The following is a 24,908-nucleotide window of genomic DNA, read 5'->3' as shown; positions in this document are numbered from 1 at the left end:
ACCACACTTTCCCGCTGTAGTGTTTGTGATAAAGATGTATGTCTTTCAATGATTCCATCATAGCAAATGAGTTCTAGGAGTCATTGGAAACTTAACACTGCCATGATACATAGAGATACATGGTCTCTACAAGTGCATGTAAACTTTACTTCACAACTGTACATAATGCTTTTATTCAAGACTTTTAGATTTTATATTTTATCACTATTATTTGTATTTTGTTTCATTGTATTTCATTTTTTTTGTTGAAATAAACCACTTTGAGTTGCACTTACTGTGATGCAATGCATTATTATTACTTAAACTGATGTGTAACACTGTTTTTGTGTGCCATTTCTATCTCAGCTGACTGAGATACAACTAAAAGATGGACTCTCTGAATATAAGTATGTAAACAGCAAAACAAACTTGGCTAAACCCTTTTATAATGTACATAACTGCAATCCAGACGGCCTCATAATTGTAGGCTTAAAAACCATCAAAAAGAATATTTGGTCTAGTGACTGTCTAAAATGAGTAATAAAACAAATGAAGCAAATGCAGGCTTCAGCTTATCCAACAATAAATTAAGAAGCTGGTTTCAGTCCCTTTTTGTTTTTCTCCTGATGCACTGATGTCCCTGTCAACAGTTAAACATTGTAAACTGTCCATTATCACCGTTTATTATATTTTTTCCCCATTCTGTAGCGCCATCTAGTGGGCATTAGGTGCACTTATCACCTATGAGTTTATCAGCTTCCAAATAAGGCCTTTACAGTCAACCTGCATTGACTAAAAGGGAATTAACTTTGTTTCTTCCCCCAGAAAAGGGCCTTGGATGCTTTTAAAAATCAGTTTAGAAATGAGAAAAAAAACTTTTCTTTGTTAAATTTACTTTATTTAAAAATATATAGAAACAGGACCACTAGTGTAAACGTAACATGGAACAGTGTAGATACTCAACACTTTAATGCAACTTCAACCCAGATTGGATAACCAAAAAAAAAAAAAAAAAAAAAGAAGAAACACAAATCACACTTCACAGCAGCACTTTACCCTCAAACACATCAGAAATGTACACACTGATTCAGTTAACCAATTAATATGAACACCCCAGTATTTTAAACAAAGTGTGGTTGTCAGTGTTTCTTAATCGGTCGAATTATAGAATGAAAAAAAAAAAGCAGTAGCATTTAGTTCTTCTGTGTACAGTAAAATGACTACTGTAACCGGCCAGCTTCTCTCTGAATAAACTAAGAAAAAAACCTTCATTCCTTGTAGTATTACTTTGATCAGCCATCATAGTAACCATGTTAAGAGAAGTTTTTTTTTTTTTTAAACTTAGAGACATTTTAAGTTATTTAATTCTGACTAAATACTCATAAAAAAAGACAGTTAAACTTGAGTGGCACCAAATTACTTCAGCGAGGTTCAGTCCTGCTCTAAAACAACTAAAGTGCAGGTCATTAGGGAATGCAGTTACAAGCTTTAACGAGAAACAACCCGAAAATTCAAGGGTTAATGGGAACAATTCGAAAAAAAATATCAATATCTGATATTTATGCTTCAAAAAAATTCCATGACAAAATGAATTCTGGATTTAAGCTTTCTAATCTGCTGTTTTTATGTTCTCAGCTGGTATAAACACTAAAGTCGAGCCTGTTGTGTTCAGAAAAAAGTTATTGTATTAGTTTAGACTGCTTAAGGGCTTAGCAAAACTGTAAAAAACAAGTTCCCTTGTAAGTCAACAGCTGAAATCCAAAATATAAGTCAACTCATGTGAGGACAAAATAAAATAGGTCACGGCAGGAAAGAGCGAAACTATAACTACGCTACTCCTAATAAGAGGTAACAGCCGAAACACACATTTGTTAATTTTGTCGGAACAAATAGCCACATCATAATAATGCAAAATGTTCTCCAATGTGGCTTTTTTATTGTTACCATTCCTTATTTTGGCTGTTCAACTGTTTTTCTTCCAGGCAGTAGAGCTGCTTGACTTGAAAATGATGGCACACATGCTCCAACTCCACACTTTGCTGTCTATGAAACTCTGTAAAACTGAAATGAACAGTGTAATAAATTTTTTGCAGATTTAAAGACTAACTTTGTTTTCCTGTTGTGTTGATCTAGCACAGATCTAGGGATACCAGAGTATTGAGGGAAATGAATCATGACGGTTAATGCACTACGTTACGCAATGAATCTCAGGTTTGATGGTCAGCTGCATAACAGACTGGTCCCGACGCTCATGAATGCCTTCAGTAGCTCTTGTTGATGCTCCAGCAGTCCGGCTTCTCTACGAGGAACCGTCTTCCAGCTGCTCTGCCTGAAAAGGGTAGCTGAGCGCTGGAGGAAAGCCCTGACTCCGAGGCTGCTCGTCCAGCAGCATCAAATCCTCCACGTCCTTCCCTTTGTACCTCCGCCTGCAGATCTTTACAGTCACTTTTCGCCCCTGAAAGACTTTGAGGGCCTCTTTGGAAGCCATGGCTCTGGCGGCAGACTCGTCGCGGCCGTATCCGGTGCCCATGTAGACAGTCTGACAGCGGATTTCGCACACGTGGCCTTCCTTCTGAGTGCGACCTGCTGGGAGGCCTGTGATGTCCTTCAGCGGCACAAACACGCAGGACAGGGTTTGCTTACATGACTCCACGCAGCTGCGGAGGATTTCAAAATGGTCCAAGTTGGGGCCGAAGCCGCCCGCCGACACCAGCTTCCACGCCACGGCCTTGTAGAGGCGGTTGAAGAAGGGCTGCTGCTCTGCTGGAGCTTGAGGAGGAGGTCCCGACTTCTGAGTCACAGCCCGGGCGTTCGTCCTTCCAGCAGGCCGACCGTCGAGCTCATTAGGTCCAAGTTTGGCTCTTTTCGCACAGCTGTCAGCGTCGCTCTCTGCAGGTGACAAAAACAGCAAATGACATCTAATGAGGAAACAGACTCAAGCCTCGTGTGTGTGTGTGCAAAAAAAATATAATAATATGTAGAAGTAATTACAGTGAACCCCTGCTGCAATAGGAAACAGCACTGAAAGGTTTTGTTGGCTGTCGAGTTGCTTTTCAAGGCTATTCAAGGTAACCGGATTTTGGTATTTCACTCATAATCTATCTATATACAATACAATAAATGTATTTTTATTACGTATTATGCATTATTATGTATATATATTATTTATCCCATCCCAAATTTTTTAGGACAATTATTTATGCTTTAATGAGGGATTTGTTAATATGTTACATGGAAGTTAGTTCAACTGCACTGTAATTTTTAAGGCAGAAATGTGTTGCAATTTGTGACTTCATCACATTGAAAGTAGGGCTGCAACTTACAGTTATTCTCATTGTCAAGAAATCTGCCAATTGTTTTCTTGATAAACTGATTAGTTGTGTAGTCTATAAAATTTAAGAAAACTAAGAAAAATATTAATTGGTGTTTCTAAAAGCCCAAAATGATGTCCTCAAATGTCTTCCTTTGTCAATAATCTAAATATATTCCGTTTACTGACATTAAGGATTGAAGAAACCAAAAAATACTGAACTTGACCAAACTGGAATCATATGATTAAGGTTTTTTTTCTTAAAAAGACATCAAACTGATCATAATAACAGCTGACAAATTAGTGATTAATCAACTAATCATTGCAGCTGCAAGTGAAATATGATTCTAATAGTGTCTGTCTCCCTACATTTACATATCAAAGAAAAGAAAATATTTCAAATACCTTTTAGCGTAATGTTAGTTAGTAAATAAATCACCAAAGTTCTATTTCTTTTTTTTAATCACTGTGTATTCCCAGGTAGCTAAAATTGTATGGTAGTTGTCATGACTTTCCCAATGTAATTTAGTGAATTTAAAAAAAGCAACTGTGAAAAAGACATCATGAACAAATTGTGAATGTGACTTGACTGTAAATGTGTTTTTGCATTACCAGCTGCGCTCTGCTTTCCTCTTGTCATGATTTCTTTCATCGTTTTGTGAACAGGAGCATCTTGGACAACTATCCCCTCACCCATCTCGGTGATCTTGTCCATCACAGCCTGTGGATAGCTGAAGGGATGCAGAGAACAACGGTTAATATTCATCTGAGGACTTCGCTCTTGGCATTCTTTGGTTTTTCATTCTGCTAGATCGGTGTGTCCTACCTGCAGCCGAGGAATACATGATTGACCCAGACCATGGACAGAGACAGCAGCCGGTCCAGACTGCTGCTGGGGACCCCCACCTTCACGGTGGGAAACGCCTCCATGTTCCTCAGGATGAACTCTCTGCGAGCGACCCACTGCTTGTTGGTCTCGCAGTAGGTCCTGAATGTGTCGACCCACTGGGCCAGTTCTGGGTTCTGGCCCAGGTACTCTGAAACTATGTCGTCTCCGCTCCTCTCCCCCGCCATCCCTGCAATAAAACACAACATATACGGTTAAAAGAACAAAGTAAAGCTCTGCACTTTATTTATTTAGCATTGGCAGCTTGTATTAAGTCTGCAGTAGACTTCATATGGCTGTGTAGCTCCACCATAGATAGATAGATAGATAGATAGATAGATAGATAGATAGATAGATAGATAGATAGATAGATAGATAGATAGATAGACACGTAAAGTTTGTAAATAAAAAATATAAAAAATTATCAATATTAACGGAAATTACACATTTTATGTTAACAAAATTTTCGTCTATATCGCCTAGTCCTATTACAACATTTAACCATTCATACAAAAACGTACCTAATTTCACACAAACAATAGTTACAGTTCATAAAACACTGCATAATCGATCAGCAGTTTGTCTAGAACTAAAAACAAGTAATAAGACTGCAATTTTAAACAGTAGAAAAGCAGCTATAATCAGATCAGCAATTCTGGTAAGTAAGAGCTAATACCACATACTAATAGCAACAGACAGGCGCAAAAAATATTTTAAAATGATAAAACTCAATAACAAATACGTTAACGTTTTACACTGCGTGCGTTTTTTCAAACTTGCCTGGCTGTAGTCGCACGTTAATTAAGCTAACTAGTAAATGTTTACCCCTGACAAACTGACTCTGGTAACTAACGTTAAGTTAAACCAAAAAGCAAGTCGAGTCGCAATAGCCACACCATAAGACAAGCTAATAATTACAACACGGCATCAAGCTTGATCATAATGACAACAACTAGCAACCATTTGCTTGCACAGTTTGTATTAAGTAATTATTTCACCTAGTGACTACGACATACCAAGCTGTCTCCGTTGCGATGTGTTGCTAGCTAGCTACATGACCGACTGATGACGCAAAATTGGCGACGCTTCCTTTTTGCGGGAGATACTACATTTCCCATGAGCATACTAAAAGGTTGTTATGCTAAACGAGCGCTTATTTATGCTTTCATATCACTCATAACTCATTTAGGCCCCCCATAAGAATACATCACTTTAATAAAGCCCATTAGTCCATAAAAATCGAACTATAGAACATTTTTGATAGTTTAAAATGCAAGTAGACGTTATAAGTGAAAACTACGTAGCGCAAGGATGTAGTAGCATCCATCCCGTGATGCTTTGCGTGCTGACGTCGAACCCAGCGACAGTCCGGGCGGCAGTTTGTTTTGGTGGATGAATGAGGAGCTCGCAGCTTCGTTTACAGTTTTAATCAACTGGGGGTGAATTAACATGATTCACGAACTGTTACTGGCTTTGAGTGGATACCCAGGAACCATTTTCACCTGGAACAAACGGACAGGTTTGCAGGTAAAACCGAAATGCACCTCAGCTCCTTGATACGGTAACGGTTCTGATTCAACACAGACATGCTAGCTTAAAATTTTTTGCATTTGTATTTTTATCTCCATCATTATTATTTCTAAACGAACCTAAGTGGCTTTGTTGGCTGCACAGTTACATGTTTTTGCTAGCATTATTTAGCTTAACGAAACAGATTGAAATTGTCAAACTGTTCGTAGATTATATCAGATTTTTTAATACTTGTAACTAATGTCTCCCCGACGTTAGCCATGTTTTTCGCATCTTTTTTTCTATTTGTCTGTCTAGCCATTCAATCCATATATCTGTGTTGATCAGACACGTTGCAAAATGTACGAGATGTAGCCATTAAACAATGAAATTATCGAAGATGCCTGAACCACTGATCATGGTAGTACACACCTGTGCAAGTCAGTGTCTGCCCTAAAAAATAAAAGTCAGACCACATGCTGGCTTCACCTAAACAGTTCTACGTCGTTAATCCTGACTAAATTAGTTTCAGCAGTAAAGTCAGAATACAGGACATGTTTTAACTTGTGCAGTAATGTCACCTTTAAGCATTAAAGGCATGTGGTGTTTAAGCGATTTCCAATCAGGGATTAATAGAGTATTTCTAATTCTGTTTCTTTTTCAAAATGCTGTCTCTCACTCACAGGTGTCCCAGGACCTGCCCTTTCTTCACCCCAGTGAGACCAGTGTCCTCAACCGGCTCTGTAAACTGGGCTCAGATTACATACGCTTTACAGAGTTCATAGAACAACACACTGGACATGTTCATCCACAAGTGAGTCCTAACGCCTCATAAGAACATTTTACACAAATTAACCCTCTGAACCCGAAGTATTTTCTGGCCATTTTTTGCTCAGGTCACATTTTTACTCACTGTGGGCTCATTTTTCACTGCAAATAAAGTCCTGCACCTCCCTGTAAGCGGCACAACCAGGACTAGAAATAGAGAGAACTTAAAATGGCTGCTGTGCTGTAACATAAGATTATAACGCCATAGATCAACAATGAGGAAAAAAAATATTATGTCAGTTTTTTTTTTAATTATTTGTTTTGCAGATTGTTCCCATACTAGTCTCCTCACTGCTCTGTGTAAACACAGCCTGCAGTTTAGTCAGAGTCCCTGAATTTTTGTTTCATTATGTATTTATATACATAAATTAAAAATACAGTTTTTTGCAATAGAACTCAATAAAAACCAATCATAAATCTTCCAGTGGCTTCTTTTCAGCTTTGACATTTTTTTTTGCTTTGTTTGTGAGTCTTGATTAAATTTACAAACAATATTTTTTAAATCATACATGAATATTCTCAATCTGTTCTGTAGGAGCATCACACCAACCAGCCCAACCAGACTGGACTTCATGGAATTTACTTGCGAGCTTTCTGTACAGGCCTGGACTCCATGCTGCAGCCCTACAGACAAGCCCTGCTGGACCTCGAACAAGAGGTAAAATGGTGATACAACCAGCAAAAATGAGCAGAGTAGCATGTGAGATGATACTAAGGTAATTTGTGTGTTTCAGTTCCTTGGAGACCCACATCTGACAATATCCCATGTGAATTATAAGCTCGATCAGGTAAAGAATTGACAAAACTTCTAAAACGATCATTTTAAGATTAAGTTTTTTACTGAAAACATCATGAAGTTACTCTCTTTGGAATATTTTTAAGCCTCAATTTGTTTAACGCTGTATTTTTTTTTTTTTTTTAAAGTTCCAGTTGCTATTTCCCTCTGTGATGGTGGTTGTGGAGACGATAAAGTCACAAAAGGTAAGGTTAGTTTTTAGAAGTGGTTCACCAGATGGCTGTACAATGAAGCAAGATTAATATGTTAGCGAGGTATAGAAAAATGAAATTTATAGACTTTTGGACAGATAGTTTGTTATTGTACATCAGGCAACAAAAGGTTTTGTCCTATGAAAGTAATTAGCACCACATGCTAACAGAGCTGTCTGCGTTGTTTTAGATCCACGGCTGTCAGATCCTGGAGACGGTGTACAAGCACAGCTGTGGGGGGCTTCCTCCTGTTCGCATGGCTTTAGAAAAGTAAGTCTCCTCTTTTTGGAGTTTCAGAGTTGTGTTTATATAATTTTTAGATATTTCAATAAAGAATTTCAAATGCTTTACTGCATTTTGTACTATTTATGCTTCAGCTTTTTTGCATACTATCTTATACTACAATGCATGTCATAGAGAAATCCTACAATTTTACAATTTTGTTTAGCAGATGCTCTTATCCAAAGTGCCGTACATCTGAGAGCAGATGCAATACAAGCAATGATCTAGTCAGGAGCAAACAACCTGGATAAGCACCATAAAACAAGTTCAAATTCTTATTATCTATCCTGTCACATACCTCTGTATTGATTGCCACTCATCCTGGGCATGGTAATCGTAGGAGCTGCAGGATAAATCCGTTGGACTTCTCTTGTAGGCTGTTGAAGATGTTTCACCTCACATTCAAGAGGCTTCTTCAGTTCTAAGTGACTTATGGGGAGTTACAGAGTTTATAATCTCTCCAGGTCACATGACTGATGGCTGATTAACAACTCGCATGCTTCAAGGTGTGATTGTTGTGAAACCAGAGGGTCCACCCCACCAACGACACCAATCATGGTGATGAAGCTGCTAGTTTACACAACAAAGGATGTGAATCTGCTAAGTCAGGAGTGAGTCAAGATGTTAACAATGGAGAAACTTTCTGTGGAGAGATCTAATCACTGCTTGATAAGAGATGTGGCAAACCCCCTCCTCTGTCTAGAGATGGCTGTTCCAGTTTTCTTTACTCCTCTCTCAAACCATCTGCCCTCTCTGTTCAAAATGTGGACATTGCTGTCCTCAAAGGAATGTCTTTTATCCTTCAGATGCAGATGAACTGCTGAGTCTTGTCCTGAGGAGATGCTCTCCTGTGTGAAGCTGTTGTTTAGTCTCTCCTGTGTACAAATCAGTGCACCCTTTACTGCTTTGACTGCATTTACAATGTTGCTCCACTTGTGTGTTGGTGTTTTATCCTTGGGGTGAACCCGTCTCTGTCTTAGAGTGTTGCTGGGTCTGAAGTGCACCAGGATGTTATGTTTGGAGAAAATCCTCCTGAGTTTTTCGGAGACTCCAGCTACATGTGGTATAACAAGGCTGTTCCTCCTGTTTTCTGTGCTCTGTGTTGTGGAATTGCGTTTCCAACATCTTTGTGTAGATTTGATGGATAGCCACAGTTTCTCAGTGATTTTCTAATGTGTGTGTGTTCCTTCTTCTTTCCCTCTGTGTTGAAAGGAACATTCTCAGCCCAGTGCTTTCAATTCAATTCAGTTTTATTTATATAGCGCCAATTACAGGTCAGATAGTCTGAAGACGCTTTACAAAACACATATGCCTGAACCTATAAATGAAGAGCTTTAAGGTTCTGATGACCTCCAGTTTATGTTCCAGTGGATTTAAAAAAAAAAAACCATTTATACTGACAAATAAGAAAATAGCAATTGGCATCTGTATGAGGACTCTCAGCTGTTACATCCTAACAGTTTTGATGTACGGATGTTTATGCGACCCATGAACGGGGGCTATAGTCCCCGATGCAGCGGCCTGGGTTTGGTTCCAGCTCACAGCCCTTTGCTGCTGGTCATCCTCCCCATTCTTCTCCCCTATTTTCCTGTCTGCCTCTCAACTTAACATGACAAATAAAGCCAAAAATGGCCAAAAAATAAATCAAACAAATCACTGCAGCAGAGATGCGGTTTTACAGATGCATGCTATGTATATCTTGTATGGACAGAATAAACAATGAAGACATTTTAAAATTACTAAACACAAATTATATGCTATTGAACAAAATTAGGAAACGAGAATCAACATTTTCTGTACACATAAGGAAAGAGACGTTGGAATATATCGTCACAGCTGGAAAAATGAATGGAAGGAGAGGCTGAGGCAGACAGAATGAAAATGATAGACGGACTGATATCATGGCTACACATGGAACAGGCAACAGTCACAATTCAGATAGCAAAAGATTAGATGGAGGGAAATGATCGCCTACGCTGAATGGCACTTGATTGATTGTTTGAGTGAATGGTGGCAATCAAACAGCACATATTGGTCTGTATGTGAAGGTTTCCTGTAGACTTCAGTGTTGAGGCCTTCATTCTTCTCAACAAGCACCGCGCAGTCCAAAAAAAGGCAGCTGGCCATCATTCATGTCTTCCCAAGTGAGCTTGATGTTGCTGTCCACTGAGCTGATGTGCTCTGTGAAGGCTTCTACTTCTTGGGCTTTGATGTTGACCAAAGTGTGAAAAAACAGTATGAATTCAGTGGATTTTGGGATGCATTTCCTGCATGATCAGACTTGGCTTTCATTGATTTGCACCATTTTCCTCAATTGCTGAATAAATCTTAACAAAAGAAAATAAGGGCTTAGTTTTAGGGCTGAGAAGATTTACAACAAAGGTAAAAAAAACAAATCACAGTTTGCATTATTCACTTCAGCTCTTTGGCTTTTTCAAGTTTGCATACAAAAATCTAAATAAATCTCAACTGTGTCCATATCTCTATGACTACCACAGAGATGACTAGAAAGAAACAGCTGAGTAAAGAAACAGGAGTACAGATACAAATACCTGATAAGTATAGTAAAAATTTATTCTGATGAGTGACTATCTAGTAATCATGTTTATTTTGTGTTACAGTGCACCAATGAAACTGTGATCTTTTTTGTACAAATTTGATCTTGCTTCAGAACTTTTGGCCTGTAGTGTATTTGAAATAGGTGGTGATCAGGCAGAGATCCAGCAGGGTGCATATCTGGTTGGGGGTGAGGTCGGTTCTGCCTTGCAGGAGGCATTTTCTGACAGTTTCCACTGCCTCTGATGTAGGAATACGTGAAGAATGATGTGACATCAAATGAAACCATGCATTCATTCTGGGCTAGTTTCACTCTCTGAATGTTGTTTGCGAAATCAGTGGAGTTCTGTATGTGTTGCATGGTTTTACCTACAAGCGGTGCCAGACGTTTTGCAATTTTATAGGTGACCGAGTTGATGCTGTTGATGAAGGGTCCCTCCTTGTGCACACCAAGGTACAAAATACTATATTTGTGTTAATTTTTTTGTGTTTTTTCGTCTGCAGGATTTTGGCTGTGTGCCACGGTGTGATGTACAAGCAGCTAGCGGCTTGGATGTTGCACGGTTTGCTGCTGGACCAGAGCGAGGAGTTTTTCGTGAAGCAGGGTCCCAGTGCAGGAGGAGCTGGAGCCAACCAGGAGGAGGAGGAGGAAGATCTGGGGCTGGGAGGTCTGAGTGGGAAACAGCTCAGAGAGTTACAGGACCTGGTGAGAGCTGCGGTTTAAACACAGGCCTGCACCCATCTCTGGACAAGAGCTCAGGGATTGTTTTTGTAATATTTGTGATTGCGTTTGTCGTGCAGAGGCTGATCGAGGAGGAGAACATGCTGGCTCCGTCTCTGCAGCAGTTCTCCCTGCGAACAGAGATGCTGCCTTCTTACATCCCCATCAGAGTGGCTGAGAAGATCCTCTTTGTTGGAGAATCTGTTCAGATGTTTGAAAACCACAACCACAGCCCGTCTAGAGCTGGTATTTCCTGCTGATCTAAGAGAAGTCTGGTTGTGGCCTTACTTTAAAACAATAAAGCACAATATTGTTCTGTTAATTTTAGGCTCCATACTGAAGCACCAGGAGGACCTGTTTGCTGCTGAGCTGCATAGACTCAAACAGCAGCCGCTTTTCAGTCTGGTGGATTTTGAAAATATGATTGATCGTATCAGGAGCACAGTAGCAGAGGTGAACTCTCATTCTTTTTTCATTCAGCAGCTAAATAAGGATCAGTGTGAGCTACAATGAACACTGCTGCAAAAATTCATTCCTTGTAATATTTTACTGACTTGCAGCATCTCTGGACGTTGATGGTGGAAGAGTCGGATCTGCTGGAGCAGCTGAAGGTTTGTACTCCTCACACCTGGTTCTGCTTCATAAATCAGTGGAACGTGAACTGGACTGATGGTTGTGTTTTCCTCCAGATCATTAAAGATTTCTACTTGTTGGGTCGTGGAGAGCTCTACCAGGTTTTCATTGATCTTGCACAGCAGATGCTGAAGACGCCTCCAACAGCCGTCACTGAACACGGTAAATATCAACATGCAGATACTAAGATCTCTGTAACAGATGTTTGGGGGTTTTTTGCATCATGATGGAGAATTGATGCAGTGTTCATTTCATGCTACATATAAACATATAAAAGAATAGTGTAATTGATGTTTGATCAACCAGAAATAAAGGCATCCACAGCTGAGATGAGACTTGGTTTCATCTCACTGAATCACTGTGTTACTGTTAACCTCGTTGTGGTTGTTTATTAAAAGACAAATGTAAGAATTGTTTTCTGAGTGTAATAATACTTTGATTTCATATTACTTAGTGAAAAAATTCTGAGTCATAGACTTAAACAGTGACTCACATTGTTGAAAAGTAAAGCAAAAATTGAGATACAGCAGGTTTAAGACTGTGCTGCTAATAAGATACTGGTTTCATTGGCTTGCTTTTTGTGGTTGAATGATATAAAATTGGAAATTCATCCTGTGGTTCTTTTTTGCAGTCAAATTTAACCCTTTGATGCCTGAATTTATTTACAATTATTTAGAAAAAAAAATTTGTGTTTTTACTTTCAAGCTGATGCTAAATTAAGTGGAGAATGTTAATTTGTCTACAGCACATAGAAGAGATGTATAATAATATTAATGTAGGTCCCACTGTGATTGGTCCTACGAGAAACCCGTGCTTGCAAAAGGTTCCGGGGTACGTACTGAATGTGCACACGGCGGCACTGGGGGAATGGATACGCTGTCTCTGCTGCAGTCTGAATGCAAGCGGTATGATGCGAATTTGTGACGATCAGCATTAAAGGGTTAAAAATGCAAACCTGCTGAATTTACATAAACATTTGAATTGTCTCTGTTTGCTTGAGTAGACCTGCATGTAATTTGAATATAATTTGAGTAATAAATGCAGTAACGAAATGCAGTACAGAAGGAAACTTTTCAATAGAAAATAAAAAAAATTGTGGACATAACAAATTTTTTTGCAGAAGCAGCATCTTGAAAGATTATTTTTTTAAATCATTAAAGTGTCATCTTATGTCTTGCCAGTGAGCTACATGTTTGATGTCGTGTGTTTGTTTTTTTTCCTCAGATGTAAATGTGGCCTTTCAGCAGGCAGCTCATAAGGTTCTACTGGACGACGACAACCTGCTGCCTCTGCTGCACCTCACAGTCGACTACCAGGGCAAAGACAGCAAAGGTGAGTTCACATGTTCACACTGGAAAGTTCATTTAGGTGACTGAAGGTTTCTTTTGTACTTGGTATAACTCTTCTTTTTCTTGTGCTCAGCTCCAATCTTTGACTTTATGATCAAACTATTTAAAAATCAGTAGAGCAGCGACCGGCTACTCAGCAACTCATCACTCCTAAAGATGTACCCTTCCATTTACTGTTCATTCTGACAATAGAAACTGACTTTGACTTCACACCAAATCTTCTGACTTTATCTGAATAGTTATTATACACGTCACTCAAGAGAAATTCACTAAACATCAATTGAAATTATTATTGAAGTTATTTTTTAACATAAACACATACCATTTTTCTATTTATTGCTCTGGAAACGTGAGAATTTGCAGCCGTAAAGTAACAAAACACTCTGATGTGAAACTAGTGGTGCATGTTTCACTATTTTATTTAGCGTGAAACGACATTTAGCAGTAGCATTAAAGTTTATGAGTAATTGTTTAATTAACTAAATCAAATCAAAACAAGGCTGTGGGTACAAGCGGCCGAAATGAGCTTCCTCTGCAGGGCGGCTGGTCTCGAGATAAGGTGAGAAGCTCGACATCCGGAGGGAGTTCAGAGTAGAGAAGCTGCTCCTAAGCATCTAAAGGTGCCATTTGAGGTGGTTTGAACATCTGATTTTTATGCCTCCGAGGAGACTTCCTTTGGAGGTTTTCCGAGCACGTCCACCTGGGAGGAGACCTCAGGGTAGACCCAGAACTTGCTGGAGGGATTATATATCTCATCTGGCCTGGGAACGCCTCGGGATCCTCCAGGAAGAGCTATAAAGCATTGCTGGGGGGAGGGACGTCTAGAACGAACTGCTTCGTCTGCCGCCTCCACGACCCAACCCCGGATAAGCAGAGGAAACTGGATGGATGGATGGATGGATGGATGGAAATCAAAAAATGTTCCTCCTCTTGATGTTGAGCTCAAAAATAATATTCAGATTTTGAAACTAGAGTGTTTCTCAAGTTGTTTAGTGGGAGTTTAAAGTTGTTGGTGGCCAGCTACAATTGTAAGTGTTAAGATGTGATGTCACAATTACTTTGCGGGTATCTGTAAGTCACCACAACTAATTGAGAGGCCTGTGTTACAAAGCAGGATTTGAGGTTAGGGGAGTAACTTAAGTGCAACTCTGTTTTTTCAGGAGTACGACAGTGATTTGCTTCTTACTGGAGTACACCACCATGATAAGGATTTTATTAGAAGCTTCGTTTCTAAAGCACTTTTCATAGTCATAGTTACAAAGTGCTTCACAAGACAAGAAAATAAAACAGACAAGTCAGAAAAATCATCAGGTTTTGAAACACAGTTGTTGTCTACAAACTAACAGCAATGGAAAGAGTAAGAATGTTTTTGAATTTCAATTAAATGTATTTTCAAGGAAGTTAAACCTCAAGTAAAATCAGAATGATCTCTCCAGTATAAGTATGCTGTATGAAGGGACAGTGACCAGATTTCCTTGCATAGATTGCTGCTCAGACATGACTGGAGGATATTTCAGGCACCATCTCTGACATATTCACTATGTTCCTGCAGAAGGGAGATCAATTTTAATGAAAACAAATGCTTCAGATGAGTCCAGTTTAGTTGGTGAATCCTCCTCGCATGCTGATGGATGATTATCTGACTGGTTCAGCGCTGCTCACTGAATGAGGCCCATTATTCACCCTGACGGCTCATTCTCCTTATCTCTGTAATTGGAAAGGACGATAATTGATTATTTTCCAGATGCGTCGGGCCCCAGAGACGGAGCCACTCCTCCACAGGACACTTCCCCTCGAGAGGTTCCTCCCACCGGCTGGGCGGCTCTCGGTCTCACCTACAAGGTCCAGTGGCCGCTGCACATCCTCTTCACTCCTGCCGTCCTGGAGAAGTGCGTTCATCTTCTCTCCTTGTTCAAGCTTTTATTCTTGTATTTAGAGCACACCTGGTCACATCCTGTCCTCCTGTTTGTCCTCCGCTGTGTTCAGGTACAACGTTGTGTTCAGGTACCTGCTGAGTGTTCGGAGGGTTCAGTCGCAGCTGCAGCACTGTTGGGCTCTACAGATGCAGAGGAAACACTTAAAATCCAGCCAGACAGATGCTGTGAAGTGGAGGCTACGCAACCACATGGCCTTCCTGATTGACAACCTGCAGTACTACTTGCAGGTAACAGTGCTTAAAATACATACTCAAAACTACAAGGACACTCCATTATCCAAGCTGTGCCTCTCATTAACACATGCAATTCACAGAGGTAAACACCATTTTTTGGGAAAATAAAAGTACATACCAGATAATTTTTCAATAATATAGTCAATGTACAGAGATTTAGTGCAGTTTTTACAGGATTTTCAGAATCCTTCAAGAATTTTCTCTTAATCTGGATGGGGAAAAAAAACTACTGCGTGTTTTTCTTTCAGATTTTTCTTACCAGTTTTTCCAAGTTCCAAATCCAAAAAATAGTCATTGGCAGTTGAAAGTGACATTTCTGGTCTACTTTTTGTTGGTTATGGTAAAATCAGTAAGAATGAAAATACAATATTTGTGGAAATAATAGTAATACAGAAGAGTATGCCTGCTAAAAAATGTGTTTGGACTTCTACAATTTAAGCAATCAACGTGTGACACTGGGATTATTTAAAAAAAGGTGAGACATAGCTTAATAATAAAATAATATTTGTTAAGGTCAAGTAAGATAATTTTAAGTAAAAATGCATACCTATAACATGCTAATCAGGTACATTCCAAAACATTTTACATAATTGCATTTATGTGCCAAATGTGATTATTTTTAGCTTGTTTTTATGTTTTCTAATTCATTTTATTGATTCATGATTTATTTAAAAACACCTTATGAATTTTTTTTAAGTTGCTATTAACAGAATCACTGGATTACTTTTATCAAGGTTGCTGTTGAGAATTGAGGTTTCACTGCCGATGATGGTTAAAAATTACGTGAAGAATTACTGATGTTTTGTGTGTTAAACAGTCAACGTAATGGTTGTTTCCAGGGACGACTGCTGTAGCGTTGAAGGCCTTCAATAATGCGACAAAGAATCAAATAGGGAAACATGATATTGGATTTTCTCTGAAATATATATAATGTGATGTGTTGATATTCTCCAACAACGTATTCAACCAGATACCAACATATTTTTTCCATTTATTTGTAGAATTAATATAAAGGTGTGTCTACTTTTATTGCAATGGCCGATTGGCAGATGCAGACATAAAATATAATGATTTCAAATGTTCACATTCATTGGACAAAATAATAAAACTACTTTGTCTTGCATGTAAAGCATTAATGTTTATGTAGCAATATCAAACTAAACTGTAAAGCTTTTTAGTCTAACAGACATCTGCAAGTTACAAGTTATTTGGAGCCAATGTTGATGTTTAGTTTTAAGACATTATGATAATAAGGCCAGAATCGTGCATCCCTTGTCCTTCTTCTTAGCCTTTCTTTCATAGATTTTAAGACTATGGGTGTATCTAGATCCTTCAATGGACTGCACTACTGTTCAAAAGTTTGGGGTCACCCAGACAATTTCATGTTTTACATGAAAACTCACACTTTTATTCATGTGCTAACACAACTGCACAAGGGTTTTCTAATCATCAATGAGCCTTTCAACACCATTAGCTAACACAATGTAGCATTAGAACACAGGAGTGATGGTTGCTGGAAATGTTCCTCTGTACCCCTATGGAGATATTCCATTAAAAATCAGCTGTTTCCAGCTAGAATAGTCATTTACCACATAAACAAGGTCTAGACTGTATTTCTGATTAATTTAATGTTATCTTCATTAAAAAAATGCTTTCCTTTCAAAAATATGGACATTTCTAAGTGACCCCAAACATTTGAACAGTAGTGTATGTGTGGGAGCAGAAATCAAACTTGTGTAAATGTACAACTTCACAACTCCTGATAGGTGTAAACCCTGTAAACTATGCACTTGTATGTGTGGCTTTAGAAATCTCATATCTGCACGTTTGCAGGTTCATGCATCTGACACCAGATATGGTTTCATGCATTTATCTTTTAATCGTGTACAGTTTAAATTCAAGCCTGTGAACTTGATTTGTGTCATTTATTTTCTTGTCTCCAGGTGGATGTACTCGAGTCTCAGTTCTCTCAGCTGCTGCAGCAGATCAACTCCACCAGAGACTTTGAGAGCATCAGATTGGCCCACGATCACTTCCTCAGTAACCTGCTGGCCCAGTCCTTCATCCTCCTGAAGCCGGTATGAACCACTAACGGAGCTTAATTTGCAGCTAAACCTCATCCTGACTATTAATAAGAAAATCCTCGATAAATGCTTCTCTCCTCAGGTGTTCCACTGCCTGAACGAGATCCTGGAGCTCTGCCTCAACTTCTGCTCTCTGGTCAGTCAGACTGTAGCTGCTCTGGATGAGAGAGGAACTGCTCAGCTGGACATCCTGGTCAAGGTAGCGGTCAATGACACTTTCATATATTTATCTGATGTTAGGGAATGGAAAGTCATCTTCAATAATACTGCCTCTGAAATTTCAGGGCTTCAGACGCCAGTCGTCCCTCCTGTTCAAAATCCTTTCGAGTGTGAGGAACCATCAGATAAACTCTGATCTGGCTCAGCTGTTACTGCGACTGGACTACAACAAATACTACACACAAGCTGGAGGCACGCTGGGCAGGTAGGACACAGTGCAATCACACACACTGGTATCTTTTAAGTTATTTCTGCAAACCTGAGATAGTCGTTAAGATGTGCTATAGCTAATATAAAAATAATCTTTCTTTTCAGTGTTTAAGAAGATCACAAAGGATTAAGATTCGGCCGTCAGTGCTGAACTGAACAGAAGAAACTCTCCTAACTTTTGCCTTCAACAAATTACAGCTAGTGTGGCATGCCTGGTTAAAACAATCTTTAAAGACTTAGAACACCCAAATTACAAACAATATTTTCTGACTTTACTGTATTGGTATCCAGTTATGTGCAGAGACGATCTAATATCTGTCTGTGAACAAGCTTCAGTTTGTAGAGCTCACAGCACTTCAAAATAACTGGAAATGTTTACTAAAAGAACGGTTATTTGCTTTCTTGCTGAAGTAAATGAGAACAGAGATACCACACTCATGTCTGAGAGATACTTAGCTCAGTTTAGTATAAACACCTTTCAACAGAGCCGGCTAGGCTAACTGTTTCTACAGCTGTAACCATTAATAAATTAGTTGTCAACTCTTAAAATAAGAACCAACTATTTTGATAATGGATTGACCAATGTCAGTCATTTTTTAACAACAGAGTCGTCTTAAATTCAAATATCTTCTGGTTTCTTTCATTTTTTATGACAGTTAAGTAAAGATTTTTGAGGGTTTTTTTTTTCGCAATTTTCTTACAACTGATCAATTAATTTAAAACTTAACAATGAACATAATCCTCAGTTGCAGCTTTACCTGTTTTCAGACTTTATGGTTACATGAAGCTGGTGTCAATTTTCTCATCTGACTCTACCAGAAAGTGCATAAAATGTCTCATGACTTTTTTTAAGTTCTGAAATAGCTACTGGAAATGTTACCATGTGTGGTACTGTAGGTCAGAATGATTTAAATCTACTTTATGAAACAAACCTCAGATTACAGTTTCTGCACAGACAAAATGCTGTACAATTTAAGATTTAAATTTTTAAAAAATAATTCACTATCAGTGCTGTGAATTATTCAAAAAAAAATCACTCACTTCTGCAATTTGAGGCTGAAAGCAGAATTCTCAGGTCATTTGTGCTAATTTGTTTTAAAAGGCATGACTTCTGCAAACAGTGATAGAAACAATCATGTTTGCGTTCTCACTGGGCCTTAACTGTGTCCTTCCCCAACATGTTTTGGAAGAAAACATCTTTGCTTTGACTCCCCAAGGTTAGTTCATTAGACGCTACTGACCTTGTTGTCTATGCTAGCAGCTGTTGTGCAATTAAATCCTACATTTTCTGATTGCTGCTGCTGCCTACATGTGCAGAAGGCATTATTTGAGTGAATGGCCCTGTGATGTCATTTCCAGGTGTGAGATCGCTGTTCTTTTAAAACACCACTAGAATTAAATGGGAAAACCTTGCTTGTAGTTTGGGTGAGCTGCCCCTTTGCCTGTGAAACTCCTTGTATATACTGTAAATATTCTAACCTTAAAGCATGTAACATTTTCTGTCAACAAAATAAACCAACATCTGTTAAAATGAAACAAGGATCACAATTTATTATCCCATAAAAACAGACAGGATAAAGTTATATACAGCAGAGGCATGCAACAGAAGTAACGCTCAACATTTAACTTGGTCGAAGGCATTTTGCACATTGTGGAGTCTGATTGATTATGAGGAGTAGTCGTGGCGATACTGAGGCTTGCTATGGAAACCGAGGCGCTCCCCGCAGATGATGCTCTGGATGAGCCACTCGGGAGACACTAGAGGGACTTCCTGTGATGTCACGCTTTTCTCTACCAATGGCGGACAGGCAGCTTCTGTCACCACGATGTCATATTTGCCAGCAGGAATGTCTACAGATGGAGGAGAAAACGGATTGTGAGTAATTATTTTGTGTAATGTTTCTACAGTGAGCATTATTTGGATGTGATGTTGTGGATTGTGTACCAGAGCTGTCCTTTTCTGCCTGGAAGTGCCGGACAGAAGAACCTCCTCCTAAAGTGATCAGCTGGGCCCAAAGCTCCACCGGCTTCTCAAACACCAGAAGGACTCGCAGGGTCTTGAACGGGCTGCAGCGAGGATGCCTGAAGAAAAAAATAATCGGAAATGAAGAAGCAGCAAGTCAAGTTCCATTCTGCAAGAGACTTCCTTGATTCTAACAGACTGGTAGGAAGTTCCAGTTATTGATTCTCACATGACTGAAGGTGTGAATGGTGGTGAAGCTACCTGGGTTTGGATGTTAGGACTGCATCAGAAGTGGCGTCATGAACCCTCTACTGTTTAGAGATGACAGCTCCAGTTTATCATAGACAGCTTCCTACAGTTCTCTCTCAAACCATCTGTCTTCTCTGTCCAGAATCTGGACATTGCTGCCCTCAAAGTAGAGTCCTTTATATGCAGACTGAACGCTGCACATCTCTCAGCTGATTTCATGAAGAGCCATTTGGGGTAGCCACACGTTAGAAGTATATTTTTTGATGTTGTGTCCTTTTGTCTGCAGGACATTGTGTGACCGACCGACCGACCCACCCACACACATACATACAACCACACACACACACATGCATACAACCATACATACATACATACATACATACAACCAACCACACATACAACACAACCACACATAAATACATACAACCAACCACACGTACAACCAACCACACATACATACATACATACATACATACAACCAACCACACATACATACATACATACATACATACAACCACACACATACATACATACATACATACAACCACACATACATACATACATACATACAACCGCACATACATACATACATGCAACCAACCACACATACATACATACGACCAACCACACAACCACACATACATACATACATACATACATACATACATACATACATACATACATACATACAACCACACATACATACATACATACATACATACATACATACATACATACATACATACATACATACATACAACCACACAAATACATACATACAACCACACACATACAACCACACACACACATACAATCACACATACAACCACACATACATACATACATACAACCAACCACACATACAACCAACCACACATACATACAACCACACACATACATACAACCACACACATACAACCACACATACATACATACATACAACCAACCACACAACCACACATACATACATACATACATACGTCCAACCACACATACATACATATGACCAACCACGCAACCACACACACATACATACAACCACACACATACATACAACCACACACATACATACAACCACACATACATACATACATACATACATACATACATACAACCACACACATACATACATACATACATACGACCAACCACACAACCACACATACATACATACATACATACATACATACATACATACATACAACCGCACATACATACATACATGCAACCAACCACACATACATACATACGACCAACCACACAACCACACAACCACACATACATACATACATACATACATACATACATACATACATACAACCACACATACATACATACATACATACATACATACATACATACATACATACATACAACCACACAAATACATACATACAACCACACACATACAACCACACACACACATACAATCACACATACAACCACACATACATACATACATACAACCAACCACACATACAACCAACCACACATACATACAACCACACACATACATACAACCACACACATACAACCACACATACATACATACATACAACCAACCACACAACCACACATACATACATACATACATACGTCCAACCACACATACATACATACGACCACACACATACATACAACCACACACATACATACAACCACACACATACATACAACCACACATACATACAACCACACACATACAACCACATACATACATACAACCACACACATACATACAACCACACACATACATACAACCACACACATACATACAACCACACACATACATACAACCACACATACATACAACCACACACATACATACAAACATACATACAACCACACACATGCATACAACCACACACACACACACACACATACATACAACCACACACATACATACATACAACCACACACACACACACACACACACATACATACAACCACACATACATACAACCACACATACATACAACCACACACATACATACAACCACACACATACATACAACCACACACACACACACACACATACATACAACCACACACATACATACATACAACCACACACACACACACACACACACACACATACATACAACCACACATACATACAACCACACACATACATACAACCACACACATACATACAACCACACATACAAGCACACATACATACATACAACCAACCACACAACCGCACATACATACATACTACATACATAGAACCAACCACACATAGAACCAACCACATGTACAACCACACAACTACACATACATACATACATACAACCAACCACACAACCACACATACATACATACGTCCAATCACACATACATACAACCAACCACACATACATACAACCACACATACATACAACCACACACATGCATACATACATACATACAACCACACATACAACCACACATAGATACATACATACAACCAACCACACATACAACCAACCACACATACAACCAACCACACATACAACCAACCACACATACATACATACAACCAACCACACATAGATACATACATACAACCACACAAATACATACAACCACACAAATACATACAACCACATACATACATACAACCAACCACACATACAACCACACATACAACCACATACATACATACAACCACACAAATACATACATGCAACCACACACATACAACCACACACACACATACAATCACACATACAACCACACATACATACATACAACCACATACATACATACATACTACATACATAGAACCAACCACACATAGAACCAACCACATGTACAACCACACAACCACACATACATGCAACCAACCACACATACATACAACCAACCACACATACATACATACGTCCAACCACACATACATACATGCAACCAACCACACATACATACAACCACACATACATACATACAACCACACACATGCATACATACATACATACAACCACACATACAACCACACATAGATACATACATACAACCAACCACACATACAACCACACATACAACCACATACATACATACAACCACACAAATACATACATACAACCACACACACACATAAAATCACACATACAATCACACATACATACATACAACCAACCACACATACAACCAACCACACACATACATACATACATACAACCACACATACAACCAACCACACACATACATACATACATACAACCACACATACAACCACACATACATACACACACACAACCAACCACACATACAACCACACACATACATACAACCACACACATACATACATACATACAACCAACCACACATACAACCAACCACACATACATACAACCACACACATACATACACACATACAACCACACATACATACATACAACCAACCACACAACCACACATACATACATACAACCAACCACACATACAACCAACCACACATACATACATACGTCCAACCACACATACATACATGCAACCAACCACACATACATACATACAACCACACATACATACATACGACCAACCACGCAACCACACATACATACATACAACCACACACATACATACAACCACACACATGCATACATACATACAACCACACATACATACATACATACAACCACACATACAACCACACATAGATACATACATACATACAACCACACAAATACATACATACAACCAACCACACATACAACCACACATACATACATACAACCAACCACACATACAACCAACCACACATACATACATACATACAACCACACATACAACCACACATAGATACATACATACATACAACCACACAAATACATACATACAACCAACCACACATACAACCACACACACATACATACATACAACCAACCACACATACAACCAACCACACATACATACAACCACACACATACATACATACAACCACACACATACATACACACATACAACCACACATACAACCACACATACATACATACAACCACACAAATACATACATACAACCAACCACACATACATACAACCACACACATACATACATACATACATACAACCAACCACACATAGAACCAACCACACATACATACATACAACCAACCACACATACAACCAACCACACATACATACAACCACACACATACATACACACATACAACCACACATACATACATACAACCAACCACACATACAACCAACCACACATACATACATACGTCCAACCACACATACATACATGCAACCAACCACACATACATACATACAACCACACATACATACATACGACCAACCACGCAACCACACATACATACATACAACCACACACATACATACAACCACACACATACATACAACCACACACATGCATACATACATACATACAACCACACATACAACCACACATCGATACATACATACGTACAACGACACAAATACATACATACAACCAACCACACATACAACCACACATACATACATACAACCAACCACACATACATACAACCACACACATACATACATACAACCACACACATACATACATACAACCAACCACACATACAACCACACACACACACACATACAACCACACACACACACAACCACACACACACATACAACCACACATACATACATCCAACCACACATACAACCACACACACACATACAACCACACATACATACAACCAACCACACATACAACCACACATACATACATACAACCAACCACACATACAACCACACATACATACATACAACCAACCACACATACAACCACACATACATACATACATACAACCAAACATACATACAACCAAACATACATACAAAAGCAGGTGTTGGTCTGAATGTCAAGGTTACCTGTTACAGTTAAATGTTGACACTTCAGGCCTCCATGCTGTTCAAAAAACACCGCACAGAGAGGGGAGGAATAAGCTGAGCTTTATCAGAATCCTACAGCCATCAAACTGAGAATG

The 24,908-nt window shown here is 39.0% G+C and overlaps 3 protein-coding genes across 8 annotated transcripts in view; 1 reads left to right on the top strand and 2 right to left on the bottom strand.

Moving 5' to 3' along the window:
* Positions 1-855: 855 nt before the first annotated feature.
* Positions 856-5,346, bottom strand: cdkn2aip (CDKN2A interacting protein). 2 transcript variants are annotated; one of them, XM_023285360.3, is made up of 4 exons: positions 5,192-5,346; positions 4,116-4,365; positions 3,902-4,020; positions 856-2,868 (listed from the first exon to the last, which is right to left on the bottom strand). In XM_023285360.3, exons 2-4 carry the CDS (start codon positions 4,361-4,363, stop codon positions 2,279-2,281), a joined length of 957 nt encoding a protein of 318 aa, XP_023141128.2. In that variant the 5' UTR covers positions 4,364-4,365; positions 5,192-5,346; the 3' UTR covers positions 856-2,278. The 2 variants fall into 2 exon arrangements, with proteins under 2 accessions (XP_023141128.2, XP_035811023.2); XM_035955130.2 differs by having other exon boundaries at positions 5,174-5,222.
* A 173-nt stretch (positions 5,347-5,519) lies between these two features.
* tubgcp4 (tubulin, gamma complex associated protein 4) lies at positions 5,520-18,707 on the top strand. The gene is made up of 18 exons (XM_023285358.3): positions 5,520-5,702; positions 6,370-6,498; positions 7,048-7,170; positions 7,247-7,300; positions 7,437-7,493; positions 7,690-7,769; positions 10,842-11,043; positions 11,139-11,304; positions 11,387-11,511; positions 11,619-11,669; positions 11,748-11,853; positions 12,916-13,023; positions 14,785-14,929; positions 15,027-15,204; positions 17,154-17,288; positions 17,377-17,493; positions 17,579-17,718; positions 17,829-18,707. Exons 1-18 carry the CDS (start codon positions 5,625-5,627, stop codon positions 17,833-17,835), a joined length of 2,001 nt encoding a protein of 666 aa, XP_023141126.2. The 5' UTR covers positions 5,520-5,624; the 3' UTR covers positions 17,836-18,707.
* A 541-nt stretch (positions 18,708-19,248) lies between these two features.
* tp53bp1 (tumor protein p53 binding protein, 1) overlaps positions 19,249-24,908 on the bottom strand; it is a 43,487-nt gene continuing 37,827 nt past the window's right edge. For all 5 annotated transcript variants that reach the window (XM_055010381.1, XM_055010379.1, XM_055010373.1 and 2 more), the window contains 2 exons: positions 19,669-19,805; positions 19,249-19,574 (listed from right to left, as the gene is read on the bottom strand). In XM_055010381.1, the coding sequence (XP_054866356.1) occupies positions 19,390-19,574; positions 19,669-19,805 (322 nt within the window). In that variant the 3' untranslated portion in view covers positions 19,249-19,389. The remainder of the gene's footprint in view (positions 19,575-19,668; positions 19,806-24,908) is intronic.

This window comes from Amphiprion ocellaris, chromosome 1, assembly GCF_022539595.1.
Source record: "Amphiprion ocellaris isolate individual 3 ecotype Okinawa chromosome 1, ASM2253959v1, whole genome shotgun sequence".
NCBI classification, from domain to species: Eukaryota; Metazoa; Chordata; class Actinopteri; family Pomacentridae; genus Amphiprion; species Amphiprion ocellaris.
The sequence above is the reverse complement of the archived record's forward strand: the minus strand, read 5'-3'. Positions and strand labels throughout refer to the sequence as shown.

Bases quoted from the DNA above. Each gene is read 5' to 3' on its own strand.
- tubgcp4 (XM_023285358.3), top strand. From the start codon at position 5,625: ATGATTCACGAACTGTTACTGGCTTTGAGTGGATACCCAGGAACCATT. The intron at 7,494-7,689 runs GTAAGGTTAGTT...GCGTTGTTTTAG, and splicing joins AGACGATAAAGTCACAAAAG to ATCCACGGCTGTCAGATCCT. The intron at 7,770-10,841 runs GTAAGTCTCCTC...TTTCGTCTGCAG, and splicing joins GTTCGCATGGCTTTAGAAAA to GATTTTGGCTGTGTGCCACG.
- cdkn2aip (XM_023285360.3), bottom strand. From the start codon at position 4,363: ATGGCGGGGGAGAGGAGCGGAGACGACATAGTTTCAGAGTACCTGGGC. The intron at 4,021-4,115 runs GTAGGACACACC...GCATCCCTTCAG, and splicing joins CATGTATTCCTCGGCTGCAG to CTATCCACAGGCTGTGATGG. The intron at 2,869-3,901 runs GTAATGCAAAAA...TGTCACCTGCAG, and splicing joins AGGAAAGCAGAGCGCAGCTG to AGAGCGACGCTGACAGCTGT.